The 20,068-nt window shown below is 28.0% G+C and overlaps 1 protein-coding gene across 1 annotated transcript in view; it reads left to right on the forward strand.

The window, feature by feature from the left end:
• LOC126748627 (apolipophorins) overlaps positions 1–20,068 on the forward strand; it is a 159,640-nt gene that overhangs the window by 9,589 nt on the left and 129,983 nt on the right. Inside the window, exon 2 of the mRNA XM_050457977.1 lies at positions 16,627–16,677. Within this exon, the coding sequence (XP_050313934.1) occupies positions 16,627–16,677 (51 nt within the window). The remainder of the gene's footprint in view (positions 1–16,626; positions 16,678–20,068) is intronic.

A 20,068-nucleotide genomic window follows, 5' to 3' on the forward strand; every position in this document is an offset into this window, starting at 1 on the left:
ATTAAAACCAGTAATTGTTTTATAACCCCTTAATGTGAATGCGAATTTAGCGAATAAATCCACAAGAAACTTTTGAGAAATAAGAATTTGTTAAACTGTTTCACTCTTCTTGAAGGTGGAAATTTAGCGAATAAATTTCCCTAGAAAACATTTAGTTTAAAATAATTTTAGAATTTATTAAAATCCCTCATTGTTTTATAATCCCTTAATGTGAATGTGAATTTAGCGAATAAATCCACAAGAAACTATTGAGAAATGAAAATTTGTAAAACTGTTTCACTATTCTTGAAGGTGGAAATTTAGCGAATAAATTTCCCTAGAAAACATTTAGTTTAAAATAATTTTAGAATTTATTAAAATCCCTCATTGTTTTATAACCCCTTAATGTGAATGTGAATTTAGCGAATAAATCCACAAGAAACTATTGAGAAATGAAAATTTGTAAAACTGTTTCACTCTTCTTAAAGGTGGAAATTTAGCGAATAAATTTCCCTGAATAACATTTACTTTAAAAAAAAATTTAGAATTTATTAAAACCAGTAATTGTTTTATAACTCCTTAATGTGAATGCGAATTTAGCGAATAAATCCACAAGAAACTTTTGAGAAATAAGAATTTGTAAAACTGTTTCACTATTCTTAAAGGTGGAAATTTAGCGAATAAATTTCCCTGAATAACTTTTAGTTTAAAAAAAAAAAAGAATTTATTAAAACCAGTAATTGTTTTATAACCCCTTAATGTGAATGCGAATTTAGCGAATAAATCCACAAGAAACTTTTGAGAAATAAGAATTTGTTAAACTGTTTCACTCTTCTTGAAGGTGGAAATTTATGGAATAAATTTCCCTAGAAAACATTTAGTTTAAAATAATTTTAGAATTTATTAAAATCCCTCATTGTTTTATAACCCCTTAATGTGAATGTGAATTTAGCGAATAAATCCACAAGAAACTATTAAGAAATGAAAATTTGTAAAACTGTTTCACTCTTCTTAAAGGTGGAAATTTAGCGAATAAATTTCCCTGAATAACATTTACTTTAAAAAAAAATTTAGAATTTATTAAAACCAGTAATTGTTTTATAACTCCTTAATGTGAATGCGAATTTAGCGAATAAATCCACAAGAAACTTTTGAGAAATAAGAATTTGTAAAACTGTTTCACTATTCTTAAAGGTGGAAATTTAGCGAATAAATTTCCCTGAATAACTTTTAGTTTAAAAAAAAAAAAGAATTTATTAAAACCAGTAATTGTTTTATAACCCCTTAATGTGAATGCGAATTTAGCGAATAAATCCACAAGAAACTTTTGAGAAATAAGAATTTGTTAAACTGTTTCACTCTTCTTGAAGGTGGAAATTTAGCGAATAAATTTCCCTAGAAAACATTTAGTTTAAAATAATTTTAGAATTTATTAAAATCCCTCATTGTTTTATAATCCCTTAATGTGAATGTGAATTTAGCGAATAAATCCACAAGAAACTATTGAGAAATGAAAATTTGTAAAACTGTTTCACTCTTCTTAAAGGTGGAAATTTAGCGAATAAATTTCCCTAAATAACATTTACTTTAAAAAAAATTTTAGAATTTATTAAAACCAGTAATTGTTTTATAACTCCTTAATGTGAATGCGAATTTAGCGAATAAATCCACAAGAAACTTTTGAGAAATAAGAATTTGTAAAACTGTTTCACTATTCTTGAAGGTGGAAATTTAGCGAATAAATTTCCCTAGAAAACATTTAGTTTAAAATAATTTTAGAATTTATTAAAATCCCTCATTGTTTTATAACCCCTTAATGTGAATGTGAATTTAGCAAATAAATCCACAAGAAACTATTGAGAAATGAAAATTTGTAAAACTGTTTCACTCTTCTTAAAGGTGGAAATTTAGCGAATAAATTTCCCTGAATAACTTTTAGTTTAAAAAAAAAAGAATTTATTAAAGTTTGTAATTGTTTTTATAACCCCTTAATGTGAATGCGAATTTAGCGAATAAATCCACAAGAAACTTTTGAGGAATAAGAATTTGTAAAACTGTTTCACTCTTCTTAAAGATGGAAATTTAGCGAATAAATTTCCCTAAATAATATTTAGTTTAAAAAAAAAATTAGAATTTTTTGAAGTTTGTAATTGTTTTTATAACCCCTTATTGTGAATGAGAATTTAGCGAATAAATCCACAAGAAACTTTTGAGAAATAAGAATTTGTAAAACTGTTTCACTCTTTTTAAAGATGGAAATTTAGCGAATAAATTTCCCTAAATAATATTTAGTAAAAAAAAAAATTTAGAATTTTTTGAAGTTTGTAATTGTTTTTATAACCCCTTATTGTGAATGAGAATTTCGCGAATAAATCCACAAGAAACTATTGAGAAATGAAAATTTGTAAAACTGTTTCACTCTTCTTAAAGGTGGAAATTTAGCGAATAAATTTCCCTGAATAACTTTTAGTTTAAAAAAAAAAAAAAATTTATTAAAGTTTCTAATTGTTTTTATAACCCCTTAATGTGAATGAGAATTTAGCGAATAAATCCACAAGAAACTTTTGAGGAATAAGAATTTGTAAAACTGTTTCACTCTTCTTAAAGATGGAAATTTAGCGAATAAATTTCCCTAAATAATATTTAGTTTAAAAAAAAATTTAGAATTTTTTGAAGTTTGTAATTGTTTTTATAACCCCTTATTGTGAATGAGAATTTAGCGAATAAATCCACAAGAAACTTTTGAGGAATAAGAATTTGTAAAACTGTTTCACTCTTCTTAAAGATGGAAATTTAGCGAATAAATTTCCCTAAATAATATTTAGTTTAAAAAAAAATTTAGAATTTTTTGAAGTTTGTAATTGTTTTTATAACCCCTTATTGTGAATGAGAATTTAGTGAATAAATTCACATGAAACTTTTGAGAAATAAGAATTTGTAAAACTGTTTCACTCTTCTTAAAGATGGAAATTTAGCAAATAAATTTCCCTAAATAACATTTAGTTTAAAAAAAAATTAGAATTTATTAAAATCAGTAATTGTTTTATAACCCCTTAATGTGAATGCGAATTTAGCGAATAAATCCACAAGAAACTTTTGAGAAATAAGAATTTGTAAAACTGTTTCACTCTTTTTAAAGATGGAAATTTAGCGAATAAATTTCCCTAAATAATATTTAGTTTAAAAAAAATTTAGAATTTTTTGAAGTTTGTAATTGTTTTTATAACCCCTTATTGTGAATGAGAATTTAGTGAATAAATTCACATGAAACTTTTGAGAAATAAGAATTTGTAAAACTGTTTCACTCTTCTTAAAGATGGAAATTTAGCAAATAAATTTCCCTAAATAACATTTAGTTTAAAAAAAAATTAGAATTTATTAAAATCAGTAATTGTTTTATAACCCCTTAATGTGAATGCGAATTTAGCGAATAAATCCACAAGAAACTTTTGAGAAATAAGAATTTGTAAAACTGTTTTACTCTTTTTAAAGATGGAAATTTAGCGAATAAATTTCCCTAAATAATATTCAGTTTAAAAAAAAATTTAGAATTTTTTGAAGTTTGTAATTGTTTTTATAACCCCTTATTGTGAATGAGAATTTAGCGAATAAATTTATAAGAAACTATTGAGAAATGAAAATTTGTAAAACTGTTTCACTCTTCTTAAAGGTGGAAATTTAGCGAATAAATTTCCCTGAATAACTTTTAGTTTAAAAAAAAAAAAATTATTAAAGTTTCTAATTGTTTTTATAACCCCTTAATGTGAATGCGAATTTAGCGAATAAATCCACAAGAAACTTTTGAGAAATAAGAATTTGTAAAACTGTTTCATTTTTTTTAAAGATGGAAATTTAGCGAATAAATTTCCCTAAATAATATTTAGTTTAAAAAAATGTAGAATTTATTAAAGTTTGTAATTGTTTTTATAACCCCTTATTGTGAATGAGAATTTAGCGAATAAATCCACTAGAAACTTTTGAGGAATAAGAATTTGTAAAACTGTTTCACTCTTCTTAAAGATGGAAATTTAGCGAATAAGTTTACAAGAAACTATTGAGAAATGAAAATTTGTAAAACTGTTTCACTCTTCTTAAAGGTGGAAATTTAGCAAATAAATTTCCCTGAATAACTTTTAGTTTAAAAAAAAATAGAATTTATTAAAGTTTGTAATTGTTTTTATAACCCCTTAATGTGAATGCGAATTTAGCGAATAAATCCACAAGAAACTTTTGAGAAATAAGAATTTGTTAAGCTGTTTCACTTTTCTTAAAGGTGGAAATTTAGCGAATAAATTTCCCTGAATAACTTTTAGTTTAAAAAAAAATTAGAATTTATTAAAGTTTGTAATTGTTTTATAACCCCTTAAAGTGAATGCGAATTTAGCAAATAAATCCACAAGAAACTTTTGAGAAATGAAAATTTGTAAAACAGTTTCACTATTCTTAAAGGTGGAAATTTAGCGAATAAATTTCCCTAGAAAACATTTAGTTTAAAAAAAAATTTTAGAATTTATTAAAATCCCTCATTGTTTTATAACCCCTTAATGTGAATGCGAATTTAGCGAATAAATTCACAAGAAACTTTTGAGAAATGAAAATTTGTAAAATTCTTTCACTCTTTTTGAAGGTGGAAATTTAGCGAATAAATTTCCCTAAATAACATTTAGTTTAAAAAAATTTTAGAATTTATTAAAATCCCTCATTGTTTTATAACCCCTTAGCAAATAAATAGCAAACAACCCCTTAGCGAATAAATCCACAAGAAACTTTTGAGAAATGAAAATTTGTAAAAATGTTTTACTATTGTTAAAGATGGAAATTTAGGGAATAAATTTCCTTAAATAACATTTAGTTAAAAAAAATTGTAAAAGAATATTAGAATTTATTAAAATCCGTAATTTATTTCCACCCTGTAAACTAAGACGAATCCAATATCCAATCGTAAATAAACACGCAAAAAAAATTAACACTGACAAGAATTACCCGCAATTGCTCTAGTCGTAACTTTCTGATTGAATATACAAATGTGAATTTAGCGAATAAATTCACAATAAACTTTTTAAATATCTTTGACTCTTTCTTTGACAAACGTAAGTTCACAAAATTTATACTTGTATTACAACCCCTGAGTTATTTCATGTACATGTGAATTTACCGAATAAATCCATAATGAATTTGATACTAGAATAGTACAGTCCTATTCTTCAAGCAAATTGCATGCAATTGTAAAAGAAAAATTCAGTACTTACCTTTTACTCCTTTAACTATACAGGAACCACAATAAAAACACTCACTAAAATAAAACCACATTAAAAACACTGACACTATACCACCACAGGAACCACAATGGAAATATTTTCTTCCGACTTACTTCTACCGCTGCAGGAACAAGACTGAGTACTGCATTGTACCTTCTAAGCGAGGTAAAATCTTCTCATCCCCTCCACCTGTCCAAGCCCACCCGAACACATCCGAAAGACTCCACGCTGTCAGTAGAGGATGCGTGCGTCTTTACTTTCACTTTTCGTGCGCATTATACGTCAGTTAACTTCTTAGTCCAGTGAAATTAGAAATTAAATTTTAAATAATTCGGATGCTCGATATTTTAACTCTTAAATTGTTAACTTATTTGTTTTAATTTAAGTTCAATATTTTCTATTAATAAAGTTGTGAATAACTTTTAAAACAGGGAGCAGTCACGTATCTGACAAGAAGTCAAGATTGACTTTAGCTGCTTAGGAGTGAATGAAAACATCTTTAAGTAGCTTGATTTCTCTAGAAACAGAAAACTGACTAGAATTAAATAAAACTTCTTTGAGAAAATTAATATACCGTATCATTAAAAGAAATTAAAATTAATTTGAACTTCAGATGGAAGTAAAATTTAACTTTTTATGGTTACCCAATACTGGCCTGCAGACTTTTTATGTTAATTCAGTACTTTAAATAATTTTCTGTTTTAGTTTTATTGTACCAAACATTTTCCTTTTATAAAAAAAAAAAACTTTCCTCTAATATTAATTACACTCAAAGGCATTTAAAATTAATTTCCCTCTATGCTGACAAATATTACAAACACGATCCACTGTAAAAGCAAAATGCCACAATTTCCACATGAAATATGACCAACTTGAATGTCATAGTTTTAAAACAACTTTTTATAATGCTGATACTTATCGGGGCGCTATAAAAAGTGATAAATTCATAAAGTTATGTGTAATGCAAATAACTAATCCAAATTTATTTTCTGCTACATATGTTTCGAAAGCAAAAGGTAGCACGCAGATTTCAAAGGCACTATTTGCCAAAGGCGTGCACACAACCAACGTATGTTTTGATGGAATTTTATTCAGCTAACCTCCGTTTAAATTGCGAGATTTATAATAAATAAAAGGGCGCGGTTTGGCAGTTCAAAAGCCAGCATCTCAATAGGCACTGCAATGTTAGACAGAATTTCCATTACGGATCCTGTTGCATGAAACTTCTATAACTTTTGTTTGCTATCTACAAACTAGTAATTGTTGCATTTCCATTCGCTTACTCTGGACGGTTCTGGTTACATAATATGATTTCTGGCAAAGTTTAACTAATTGATTAATTTGGAATGGCATGTTTAAATGTTCTTTGAATTTTTTTAATTTCAATGTCACTTTTAAGTAAGGAATTGTTAACATTTTTCAGGCACATAAAAAATTATTTTATTTCTTGCAAAGATTTAAAGCCAGTTTTACTTTTCCCAGGCAAATCATGATACTTAAAGATGTTCTCATTTACTTATAGACAGCTAAAGTTATTTTTAACTATTTTCAGGTACATGATGAAATTTTTTTTTACAGACGTACAAAGTAATATTTTACTTAAGTTAGTTTAAATTTTTTCTCCTGAAACTAACTGGGTTCAAAGATATTAACTGAAGGTGTTGACATTCACTACACCTCTCTTACTGATCATAATCACCTCTTGTTTAAAATAAATTATAATAGTAAAATATATAAACCAAAAGTAAACCATCAAATCAATTGGATAAACTACAAAAAAATTGTATATAAATGTAGTCAAATTAGTAGGTTTGTTATTGTATCATCATTTCGGGACTTGAATGAATTGATCCAGGTAGCTAAAAGAGAGTCACAAAATATAAAAACAGTAAAAATAAAAGAAAATAATACATGGATTATTAGCGAAATTCTTGAAATGATGAGGCAAAGGGATGATGCTTATAAAAAAAAAATTCAAAATCCGGGTAATCTATTGTATAATGATGAATTTCGAAAAATTAAAAATAAAGTTAATAATAAAATTAAAACACTGAAAAATCAATTTTTTCGTAAGGAGTGGGATCGCGCAGGAACTGATCAAAAAAGGCAGTGGAAATTTGTCAATAGTTTTTTTAATAGCAAACCTAACAATACTCAAATAGACTTTTTAAATATAAACGGCAAAATAATCAAAGAGCAAAAGGATATTGCTGATAACTTAAACTTACATTTTTCGCAGGTTGGTGAGAATATTGTCAAGGAGTTTAACAATGAAACTCAAATTTTAAATAATGATAACATAGGTTTTGAAGAAGTAAGTAGCAGTGACACTCTTATTAATATTAACCCGACCCAAATGAGGTCTGTGAGATTTTGTTGGAGTTAAAACGTAACTCTTCTCCGGGTGAAGATGGAGTGACGGTCTTAGACTTAATTAATTTAAAGGATCATGTTATAGGAATTATTTTAAATTTAATAAATAAAGTGTTTACTACTGGCGTGTTTCCTCAAGAATTAAAAAAAAAAAAATATTCTAATTTATCTAAAGTCCTGGAAAAAGTTATTAAGAAAAGGTTAATGAATTTTGTTGATAAAATCACTGCTTGATCAGTATCAATATGGTTTTGTTAAAAATAGTAGGACCCTTGCTGCTACTGTTGATTTTATTAGTACCATTTCAAAGGCATCAGGAAAAAATTATGGTGGTAATATTTATTGATTTGAAAGAGGCTTTTGACGTGGTTAGTCACGATTTGTTGATGAGAAAACTGCAAGATTTGGGTCTGGGGGCACTTTTCTTAAATCTTATGAATACTTATTTGGGGGATAGAAGGCAGTATGTTGATTTGAGCGGTATTAGCAGCGAATTATTAACAAACAACTATGGTGTACCACAGGGGTCGGTAATCGGGCCGCTATTGTATGTATTATATGTTTTAAACCTAAAATCTGCAAAACTAAATTTGCTGACATTTGCTGACCATACGGCCCAATTATACATAGGAGAGAATGAGCAACAACTTGTAGAAATAATTAATAACGATTTAAGTTTGTATTATAAATAGTTAATTTCTAATAGGTTAAAAATAAACATCGATAAGACACAATTTATGTTGTTCAAGCAAAAAAATAAACATATAGGTAATATTAACATTAAAATAAATAATTTTAATTTAGAAAAGACGTCCTGTGTAAAATAACTCGGTTTACAAATAGATGAATCTCTTAACTGGCAAATGTATATGAATAAAATTACACAAAAAATTTTCTCACTCAAACCATGCATATATAAAAGTAGGAGCTATTTAACACATAAAACCAAAATGAATGTATATAATGCCTTTTTTTATCACATATAAGATATCTTTTACCTATATGGGGTACATGTTGTAAAACAAAATTTAGTGATGTTCAAATAACACAAAATAAGGTACTTAAAATAATGTTTAATTATGAGATAACTACACATACAGAAACCCTGTATAGTAAACTAGGCATTTTTAATTTGGAAAAACTGTTGATTCTTGAACAATGTAAATTAATGTATAAAATCTTAAATAAACAATTAAACAACAATTAATAACATTCTCCAACGAAATTCACAGCTACAACACCAGATCTCAATCCAACTTATATATAGTATATAGTAGAACTAATATAGGAATGAACAGCCCAATTGACCGCGCATCTAAGACATATAATGAATTGCCTAATAATTTAAAAAAAATAAAAATAAATAAATTATTTGTAAATAAATTAAAATATTTCCTTTCCTAGGATTAATATCGTATAATAATGGTAATATAATGTACATTATTTATCTTGGGAATAACACTAATTTTTGTTGAATATTCTACAGTTCTCGAGGCCAGAGCTGTATGCACTGTTTAGAGTTATTAAGTTTGTAAAATTGAATTGTAAACTTTATTTTCAGAAATATATGCTTGTTTCCAAAAAAAAAAAACTTTACTAAGTCATAATTTATTTTAGTTTAGAATTTCAACTAATTTTTAAGGTTTTCTAGCACATAAAGTCATTATAGTTTCCAGGCATGTAAAGTGATTTTATCTTTTTACAAACGTATAAAGTAGGTAATACTTTACATCTTTTGGTAATTTAAAGTCAAATTTTTTCTCAGAAACTAATATATCTGAAGTCATCCTTATTTACTTCTAGGCAGATAAAGTCACATATTATTTTTATTTTTAGTTTTTTTTTATCAAGAATTTGAAGCCATTTTTTAAATTTTCTAGGAACATAAACTAAGTTTTATCTTTTTATAGACGTACAAAGTAATAATTAATTTCTTTGAGTAATTTAAAGTCAATTTCAATTTTTTTTAGGCATATTTAAATAACTTAAGATATTCTCATTTCTTTTCAGATACTTAAAGTAACTTTAAACACTATCACAGGAAGTCATTCTTATTTTTTTATAGTCATGCTTCATTTAAGGAACTTGAAGTCACTTTCAGTTTTTTCCTCATAAAGTAATATATCTGAAGACACTCTAATTTACTTTCAGGCTACTAAAGTCTATTATTTTCCAGGCATGCAAAGTCACAGTTTATTTTTATTAGGAATTTAAAGTAACTTTTAACGTTTTCTAGGCACATGAAGCCATTTTTATCTTTTTGAAGACATATAAAGTAATAGTATTTGTTTTGGCAATTTAAAGTCAATTTATATTTTTTTCAGGCATATAAAGTAATGTTTAAGTAATAGTTTAGTTTAGTATTAGTAAGTAATTTTCCAGGCAAGTGTTTGATATTTAATTTTTTTCTTTGAAGATTTATTTTTAGACAGTTAAAGTGTTTTTTAATTTTTTGAAGGCATAGGAAGACACTCTAATTTACTTTCAGGCTACTAAAGTCTGTTATTTTCCAGGCATGCAAGGTCACAGTTTATTTCTATTAGGAATTTGAAGTCACTTTTAACCAACACATTTTTTTGAGGACATAGAAAGTAATTTTTATTTTTTTGAAGACATAGAAAGTAATAGTATTTATTTTGGCAATGTAAAGTCAATTGATAGTTAATTCAGGCATTAAAAATTTGAAGTTATTTTCCAGGCACGTAAAGTCATTTTATCTTTTTTCAAACGGACAAAGTAATACTTTACTCCTTTCAGTAATTTAAAGTCTGTTATTTTCCAGGCATGCAAGGTCACAGTTTATTTCTATTAGGAATTTGAAGTCACTTTTAACGATTTAAAGGTACATAAAGCCATTTTATTTTTTTGAAAACATATAAAGTAATAGTATTTATTTTGGCAATGTAAAGTCAATTTATATTTAATTCAGGCATTAAAAATTTGAAGTTATTTTTCCAGGCACGTAAAGTCATTTTATCTTTTTTCAAACGGACAAAGTAATACTTTACTCCTTTCAGTAATTTAAAGTCTGTTATTTTCCAGGCATACAAAGTCACAGTTTATTTCTAATTAGGAATTTGAAATCACTTTTAACGATTTATAGGCACACAGAGCCATTTTTATTTTTTTGAAAACCTATAAAGTAATAGTATTTATTTTGGCAATTTAAAGTCAATTTATATTTTTTCCCAGACATATAAAGTAATGTTTAATTTCTGTCAGAAATTTAAAGTATTTTTCCAGGCAAGTGTTTGATATTTGATTCTTTTCTTTAAAGATTTATTTTTAGACAGTTAAAGTAATTTTTAATTTTTTCAAGGCATAAGGGGTCATTTTTATTTTTTTCCAGGCATACTTCATTTAAGGAACTTGAAGTCAATTTTAATTTCTTCCTTTTAAACCAACGTATCTGAAGATATTCTTATTTCCTTCCAGGATACTTACGTCTATTATTTTTTAGGCACACAAAGTTATAGTTTATTTCTTTTCAGAATTTAAAGTCATTTTTATCTTTTTATAGACGTACAAAGTAATATTTAATTTTTTTTTGGTAATTTAAAGCAAATTTAGATTTTTTATAGGCCGATCAATATAAATGAAGATATTTTTATTTATTTCAAGGTAGTTAGAGTAATTTTTAATTTTTTCTAGGCATATAGAGTCATAGCTTATTTTTATCAGGAATTTATAGTCAGCTTTAATGTTTTACAGATACATGAAATCAGTTTTATTTCTTGACACGCATAGAAAGTATTATTTATTTATTTAGGTAATTTAAAGTAACATAAAAATTTTGCAGTCAATATAAATAAAGATATTCTTATTTATTTTCAAGTGATTTTTATATTTTTAGCTCCAAAAGTTATTCTAAATTCTTACTGCACTTGAGAAACTCAATTTTAATTTTTTCCTCGTCAACTAATATATCTAAAAACATTTTTATTCACTAGCTTGCTAAACTTTATTATTTTCTAGGCATAAAAAGTCATAAGTTATTTCTATTAGAAACTTAAAGTCATTTTTAACGTTTTCTAGGCACATGAAGTCATTTTTATTTTTTTACAGATGTACAAAATAATATTTTAACTGTTTCTGTAATATAAAATCAATTTATATTTTTTTTCAGTCATATCAATATTATTGAAGATATTCTAATTTATTTTCAAGCAATTAAATTAATTTTTAATTTTTTACAAGCAATGATAGTAATTCTTAGTTTTTTCCAGGTTAATTAATGAACTTGATGTCAATTTCGATTTATTTAACTAATATATCTGAAGATATTTTTATTTACTTTTGTTTATTTCTATTAGAAATTTGAAGTCATTTTTAATCAGGCACATAAAGTCATTTTTATTTTATTTTAAGCATTCTAAATCATTTGGAGACAATTTAAATTTTAACCAGTGAAATCATCAGGACTAAAGATGTTCTTACTTACTTTTGTCACATTTAAGTTATATAACATTTCACAGAATTATATACAAGCAACATCATACTATAGCGATGGTCAGATGGTGGTATATATCTAAAACTTTTCCATTAATTTTCTATATATCGCTTACATTCTCTTATTACTGTCTAGATTATTTGGAAATTGTAGTTTCTTAGATCCCAATAATTGAATTTTGCCTCATGTTTCCTTAATCACTTTTTCTCATTATGCTGTTATGATCAAGCTAAGTTCAAAAATTATACGTTTTATACATCACAATTTAAACTGTCACTTCGATTAAAATCATAATATTCTTAATTGGTTTTCTAAAACAAAAATGATAATCAAACAGACCATAATTAACTCAGTGTCTACTCCAATTAAGGGCCTCTTTAATTTCTTCCTCTCCCCTTTGGGTAAAGATTTCTTAAGAAATTAAAAATACATGCAACATAAAAGGGTCAATGGGAGGGTTGGTTAAGTAAACTAACTACTGTTCGGCGGTAATTAAGGAGATGCTCTCCCTTCAGTTGTTTATTATAAAAAGGGTATATATATTTGAACTGACGTTATGGGGTAACTCTTTAATTTTGATTTTGATGTTCCTTATAGTGTGGAATTTCTTTCCTGTGGCAATAAAATGTCGAAAAAACTTTTCAGCGGGAGTTTCCATGTTCTTTTACAGCTTGCAATGAACATATTTAAAAATTTACCACTAGTAACTTCGCCATTTCCTGATCAAATGTACCCTCTTATAGATGCAGGTAATTAATTATTGACTTCATGAAGTGGTCGGCATTTTATAGATAAACATGTAATTAAACTTAATTATTTCTGGTATTAACAATAACACCGCGCCAAGTTCAACCGAGGTATTAAAAGAGAGCGATACTACTGATACTGAAACTACCTCTCAGCAAAGACAGGGAGAATTTAGAGACTCAGAAACTGCTTTACTAGTCAGGCCTGAGCCCTCATCAGTTATTTCATCATTTTTAAGTATTTCTAAAGCATCACAGGGTATAATCTCTTCGTATTTTGATAACATGTCCTCTCAAGAAAACAACAAGATTGATGAAATATGACAACGAAAAAAGGATAGTTAGATGAGAAGGGCATATAAACCACCCTTTCGTTATTAATTGTCAAATACACTCCTCGAATCCGAGTACACTAGAGTTAAAACTGAAGTTTCTTCAAAAATTAGTGAAGCACCTATCTCAAGCTTACACATAGATGGTACATTATGACTGAAAATACATCTGTCCGTAAGATCTAAGATGTTTTTGTTTGGCTTTAATACTTCAGCTAGAGGAAATAATTGCAATGACAATGTCTTCTTGGATCCTGAAGTGTTGCTCTGGTTTACTGAGGTAATCGATGTTGGATTTTCAAACAATTCAACTTAGAAGTGAAAAAGGTAAACACTTATTCTATAATAGGCTGTCTAAAATAGACTGGAGGTTTGTTTCTGATAATGACACCTCTATAGCTTTTAAGCTTAATAAGTTTGTGGGCATTCTTGAATCACGTTTTTCAGAATAATTTTTTTAAATATGTAAGGTCACATCAAGCTGGAAAAATTACATCGTTCTCAAATGACGTGAGAACAATGAGAGAGTATGTCAAATTTAAGAAAACTTTATAAAAATGAAATAAAAAATGCAAAAATTAATTCTAATAACAGAGTAACCTTGACTTCAAGAATTTTTCCATAGACAATGAGGAATACCTGAGGCTCCACCTCAAGTTCTCAGATGGCTCACAGCTTAATAAAAAACATACCTGACTAAAATACTATAATGTTTTCCCGTTCGTTAGGTATGAATTAAAACTATCGAAAATAGTCAACTAATTACATTACACTACTAAACACAATCACTTACTACTACTCGAAGTATTTATTTACAACTATTTAAATCTAGCGCCAATATTCCGAACCTTACTGCACTAAATTGACAAGTGACTTCCAGCGGAGACGCGGCTCCGTATATACTCGGCTGACCATTCCGGAAGATTCGCTGACCTTCGAGACGTCGTGCGGTGCTGGTTTCTCGGTGTTTACAATATCAAAAATCCGTATATCCTTGTTTTGTTGTATATCCTTGCGAACCTTATGTTTATTAAGAGGGGCGAGTAGCATTTTGAGACCCATGGAGGCATCCACAATCACTAATTACTTAAGTTTCTTTCAATAGAAGTATTGTTCCACTTTTATTGTTGACGTTTCTTAGGCTATTAGTAAGTTTACATCAATAAATGAATTTGAATCTAATTTTGTTATTAATTTACCTCTTCCGATATTTCACAAATCATAAAATCATCAAAAATATTTTTGGTTTTAAAAATTGAAAAAGTCATGTCATGAAATAGTTAGTATATGAAATAGTCACATCTCAGTTGAAAAATTCGCAGATTTCATGAAAGGTTTAAAAAATTGAAGTTGTTTAAAATTGCCGATGAAAACAAGATATCGTTCTTTTGTTTGTTGTCTAAAAAACTTTTTGGCTAGATATTTAGCCCAGAAATTTCTGATATTCTTTCAGCAGCGACAACGACAGCGACAGTAAAACTTCTTCTTCAAAACGAATTTAAAAAAAAACTTTAGTACTTATCAATTTATTCATCGCGAAATAAGAAAAAGACTTACCGTCGAAAAGATCGGAAAACCAACTTTTATTGCCCATAATTATAATTTACTAAATGAAAAAGATCATTTAAGAATAGTGGAATCTATTATCGAAAAAATAGAAAAAGAAGATATCGGCTTCGAAATTATAGACTCGACTCAATTAACGAAAAAGAAAGAAGAATCAGATGACGATTTATGATTATTCACTCTATTACGTAGTCCATTCTGACTGACTAGTTAAAAAAAAAACGTTCTTGTCTTTACAGTTTTGAAATAAAAAAAATTGTATTACTTAAAAAAATGCTTTTTTTTTATAAAGTACCAATGTTATCGTAATATTACCGATTTCTAAATTACCACAAATTTTAGGTCACTATCTATATGATATTTTTTGTCCTTTCTAACTTCTTGATTTTCACGGAGATTTTTGTTTCATTGCTATCATCAGCCCCTTAGAACATTAAAAAGCTAGAATTAGCATTGCCATGGAACTATGGACAGTTTGTTTGCTTGCAATATCTCTGATGTAGTGATGCCAAATGCTTGTGTAGAAATGGCAAAAAAACAGTTTATTTTGACACGCATAGGTCACGGTTCCGCTTTAATAAAATATGTAGCATTTTTTTTAAAATAAAATATTTTAAGATACTCTATAAAAAAGTCAATATTCAAAGTAAAATGAATGCAGATAACGTATATTAGAGAAAAAGGCAACAACATTACAACGCCGCTTGATCGCATTATTGATTACACCGACACAAGGAACCTTTACCAGTGACGTCTTAAAAAAATATTTACATGATAAATATTTATTAATAATAGATTATGCTTTAAATTATAAACAATATTACCGTTTATGAACTCTTTATGCGTTTTGTAACGTACTTCATTAAAGTAAAGGTACTTATATAACAAAAAGCAATTTTATGGAAATTAAATATTTTATAATTATTATAGATTTCCTAATAAATTTTTATTTAGGTTTATTTCTATGATCCCCTATTCTATGTTTATGATGACGGTTCTCCCTTAATATGATGTTATGACAGTACCGCTATTTACTTATAAAAAGATCGGCTTGAATTGCCTTTTTCCCATGGTGCGGTATAAACGGCACAAGTTTTTATCATCGTAATAATTTACAAAAACACTCAAATGAGACCTTTTCCCTTTGTCAACCAAAAACTAAAGAAAAAACACAGAAATTTACAAATGCTGAATGTAAACAACAAAGCCGTTTGACTGCCGCTGCTTGCAGTGTTGCCATTCCACATTTCTAGAAGCGGTTTTAGGAATAAGAATGTTAATAATTTTTTTTTGCTTTGAAGATGTTATTTTTGTGCTTAGAATAAGAAATATCTATTTCTATTTTTCATTTTTAATCCAAAATCTAACACCAGTAGGTTAAATTAACATTATTATGTCTTAAAATATAACTGAAAATTTCCTCTTTTGAAATTGTGTGTAAACTTGTTGTTGTTTACTAATTTTAGTCTTACAATTTTCCCAGATCGGCCTTTTCTGTTTCCAGAGAGTGATCTTCTTATCTAACTCCTCTTCCAAAGTTATTCAAAAGACACCTAAGTATTAAATGTTTTATTTTCAAAGGTTAAATTTATTATCGTCCGCCACTGTAGTCGAGTAATAAAGTCAATTCGGGCCCAAGATAATCGCGAATTGAATCGTCTAAAATCCGTTGAATTAGGTGTAAATTATATCCCTTATAGGATAGCGATATACTATTATTACTTCTCATCTGGAAGTTACGTTAGATATGGTCCAGAATAATCCAGAGCAGTGAGCATGGGCAGCCATTCAACCCCGAAAATCAGAATTCGGTCGGAACCCCCTTCATACATTTAATAAACCTGACAAATACTATTAGCCCTTAAGTCAATACGGAGGGTGATTTAGATGAGCTATAATATCTTTTTTTATGTCTGTTTCAGATCCACTAAAAGATCCTAACATATGTGGCATTCCAACATGTTCCAGTACAGGTAAGTGGAACACACGAATATTCAGTTGATTATTTATAGAGTGGCATAATAAATTAACCACCACAAATAAATTAATTGTTAAACACTGTTTAAACAGCTTAATCCAGACGATGATTAGCTAATGAAAAATTAACCAACAAATCCTGCAGCAGATTCATTAATACATGTTGCTTTGTGTAATTTTAATGTTTATTTAGGGCTCGCATTTACTTTATGAGCTGCAAAATATTTATTTGCCCCGCGATGCTATCTGACCGAAATTTGCGCCATGGTGGGCACAAATTTCAAATAGAAAAATATATATAATATGCCGAAATATCGTTTTTAATTGGCGGCAAATTTATACCCACCTATAATTTATTAGGTAAATATACGGTTAATAATCATCTGTACTGTCCGTATACTTGTCATTATTGCATATTTTTGTTGTTGTTTTCGATTAATTTTACACTATTAATTGGGACGGTTTCTTGTTTTTTTAAATTAATTGCTGGAAATAGAGCGGATAATTTAATGCGACTCCATATAAAGTTTTAATTAAGAAAATTGAAAACGGAGAAGGACAGGTAGGAAGAATTTTTTATAACCATTTTTTCCATCAAATGAGTCTCTTATGGAAAGGAAAAAAAAATCCCAAAATATCACTTAAAAAAATGATCATGCAACTTTCGTCATTTTTTGTTCAACCACCTTATCATCAAAAATAGCACTGACCTAAGAAATGAGCTCTTAGGAATATTGACAATTACACGTGGACTCATAAAAATCACTAAAAATATTTGATACCACACGCGAGTATTAAGGAATTTCGCGATTTTTTGCCTATAGTGTACCTGTGTATTTTACTATAGGTATTTCTTAAACTTACTCCTAGAAATTGACTCCAGAAACTTCATTGAATCCATTACTGCCATATCTATCTAAATTTTAAATGAAAGACCATAAGGTGGAAGAAAATTTTGGAAAACCTCTAAAAAAATACCAATCTTCTCAAGATCTGCTTTTTTTCTATCAAATCTAGATGATATTTTTTAAATCAAAGTTTGGATCTTATCCAAAATGGCTAAGTACTGATTTTCTTCCTAGGAAAGCCAGAAGAAATAAAGAAAGTGATAGAAACTTTTATGTAAAATAATGTAAACCTAATGGGACTCAGTAAAACTAGATGGCGTAACTCAAAAGAAATGAAAATTATTTATCATTTAAAGATTTACTACTCGTGTAACAATAATACACATCACCGAAATGGAGTGGCGATTGTGGTAGATGAGAGATTTTGTCTAACTGGCAAATGATGATAAGAGCAACAACAACTCAGAGAATACTTAACATCAATCAGGTAAGAGTAAAGAAGAGGTAGAACAATTTTACAATGAAGTTCAACAAGCTCTCGATGTGAAAAAGAACAGGAGACTTATTACGAAAGGGGTAATAAAATGACACAGTTCTGTCAAGAACAAGACAAGGTTTCCCTTGTATCAGCTTATCGCCCTCCAAATATAAATGCTACAGTGTTTAACAAATTAACTGAAACATGCACGAGTGGCTTGGTAAATTCAAGAATGATCTAGAACTCCAAGAATCCGAATTTTTTATACTGGTACTGTATACTGTATACTGGTACTCAAAGTTTCACGGAATAGTGAAATACAAAGGAAAATAAATTTTAATTTAATTTTATCCACAGTGAAAATTAGGAAAACACGTTTAATTAGAACAATTTTCATATTTCCGGAACAATTTTTTTTAAATATGCAGAACAAATATGAAAGATTTTAATTTTTGCAAAGTAAATATTAATTTTGTACATTTAAACACAAAAAAACGTATTCCGATTCAATGATTTACGAAAAAATTAGTTTGCCTACACAATTAAAATATGAGTAGTATGTACCCAAATGTTATGCACATAAAACATATTAAAATTAGATGAATGGTTTTTCTTGCGTTATTTTTATAACAAAACTTAATTAAATTTTCACATTTTATAAGCCGAGAGCAAAAAATACTGATATTGGCAAAATTTGAGAATTTCAATTTTGACGAAGTCTATTAGGCATCAATCTTAATCTCTATGGCAAAACTCAAAAAAATGGACATCTCAAAGAATTATTTGTTAATAAATTCATTTAAATAAAAATTAATGTTTTTCTAGAAATAATATTTTTTACATAAATTTACATGAGAAGACCTTTTTCTTCCTAGCTGGACCTCACTCTACTTTCAATTATGCATAGCAATTACGCTCCTCAATATAGACTAAAATATTTTTAAATAATAAATTTAATAAAGCTTACTGTAAATTTCATGGCCCATAAAATATCTATAAATACGCAAGCACATCAAGCTTATTAAAACCTATTTAGCGAAATACCAAAAGCGAAAGAAAGGCAATTCACCTCATTATTTTCCATACAAATAAGCAGAAGAAAACCAATTCTGATACCACGAATCGTTTCTTCTGCTACTTTAAAACGTAGCAGGGACCCTTGAGCGGCTAATAGGATTTTCGCTAGAATACAAATTTGTCCATTTGCTATAGGGAAATTATGCTATAATTTGTTTGCAGCCGACATAAATTTCCCTGCGAACTCGATGCTGAGCCAAACGGTACCTTGATAAATATTCAATGGAAAAACCGAGTTGCATATCAATTAAAGGTTTATTTTCCCTTTGTTTTGTTATTTCTGCTATTATGGTTTTTTTTTTCGGTGGTAGTTAATCAGATTACCTTTCACCCATTTAATCCCACTCTTTGCATTATCCTTACTATTCAGGGTATCAATTATTTATTAGCAAAATTGTATAAGAGGCAGCTGAACTGAAATTTAATAAAAGCGGTTTCGAAGTTATATTTTTGTCATCCAATGAATCCTGTAATAATGTTCTATTTTTATTGTTCCATATTTTTTTGAATAATTATTGAATCCGGGGCTTTTGCCAACTGTTTTCATTGTTTTACAATGAAGCATCGAAAAAATGTGGTAATTGCAGGATAATTATATTTACTTTGTTTTCTGTTTGGGAATATTTGATTAACAGCCATTTTGTCAAAAAACGCATGTAAAAAAAATTAGTAAGCATTTCTTACCAGTGATTATCCGAATGATGTGACTTGGAAATCCGAGTTTGCGAACAAAATTTCCCTAGGGATTTTTTTAAGGGATGATTGGGGATGGTCTTGGATTGATGCCAGACCGTAACTGCTATGACTTCGATCCTGTCAGATAAATTGTTCAGAAAAACCGCGGCTATATTTTTGTTTGCGGGTGTGAAGTCGTCAGAAGTTGATGTAGGGGTTGGAAAGTAAGACTAAATTTTTAAAAACTTAAGTTCATACAGTTGTTGATTGGTACCACCAGTAAATCCGAATTGATTGATAATGAAGTCG

This window comes from Anthonomus grandis, chromosome 22 (genome assembly GCF_022605725.1).
Source record: "Anthonomus grandis grandis chromosome 22, icAntGran1.3, whole genome shotgun sequence".
Lineage (NCBI taxonomy): Eukaryota > Metazoa > Arthropoda > Insecta > Coleoptera > Curculionidae > Anthonomus > Anthonomus grandis.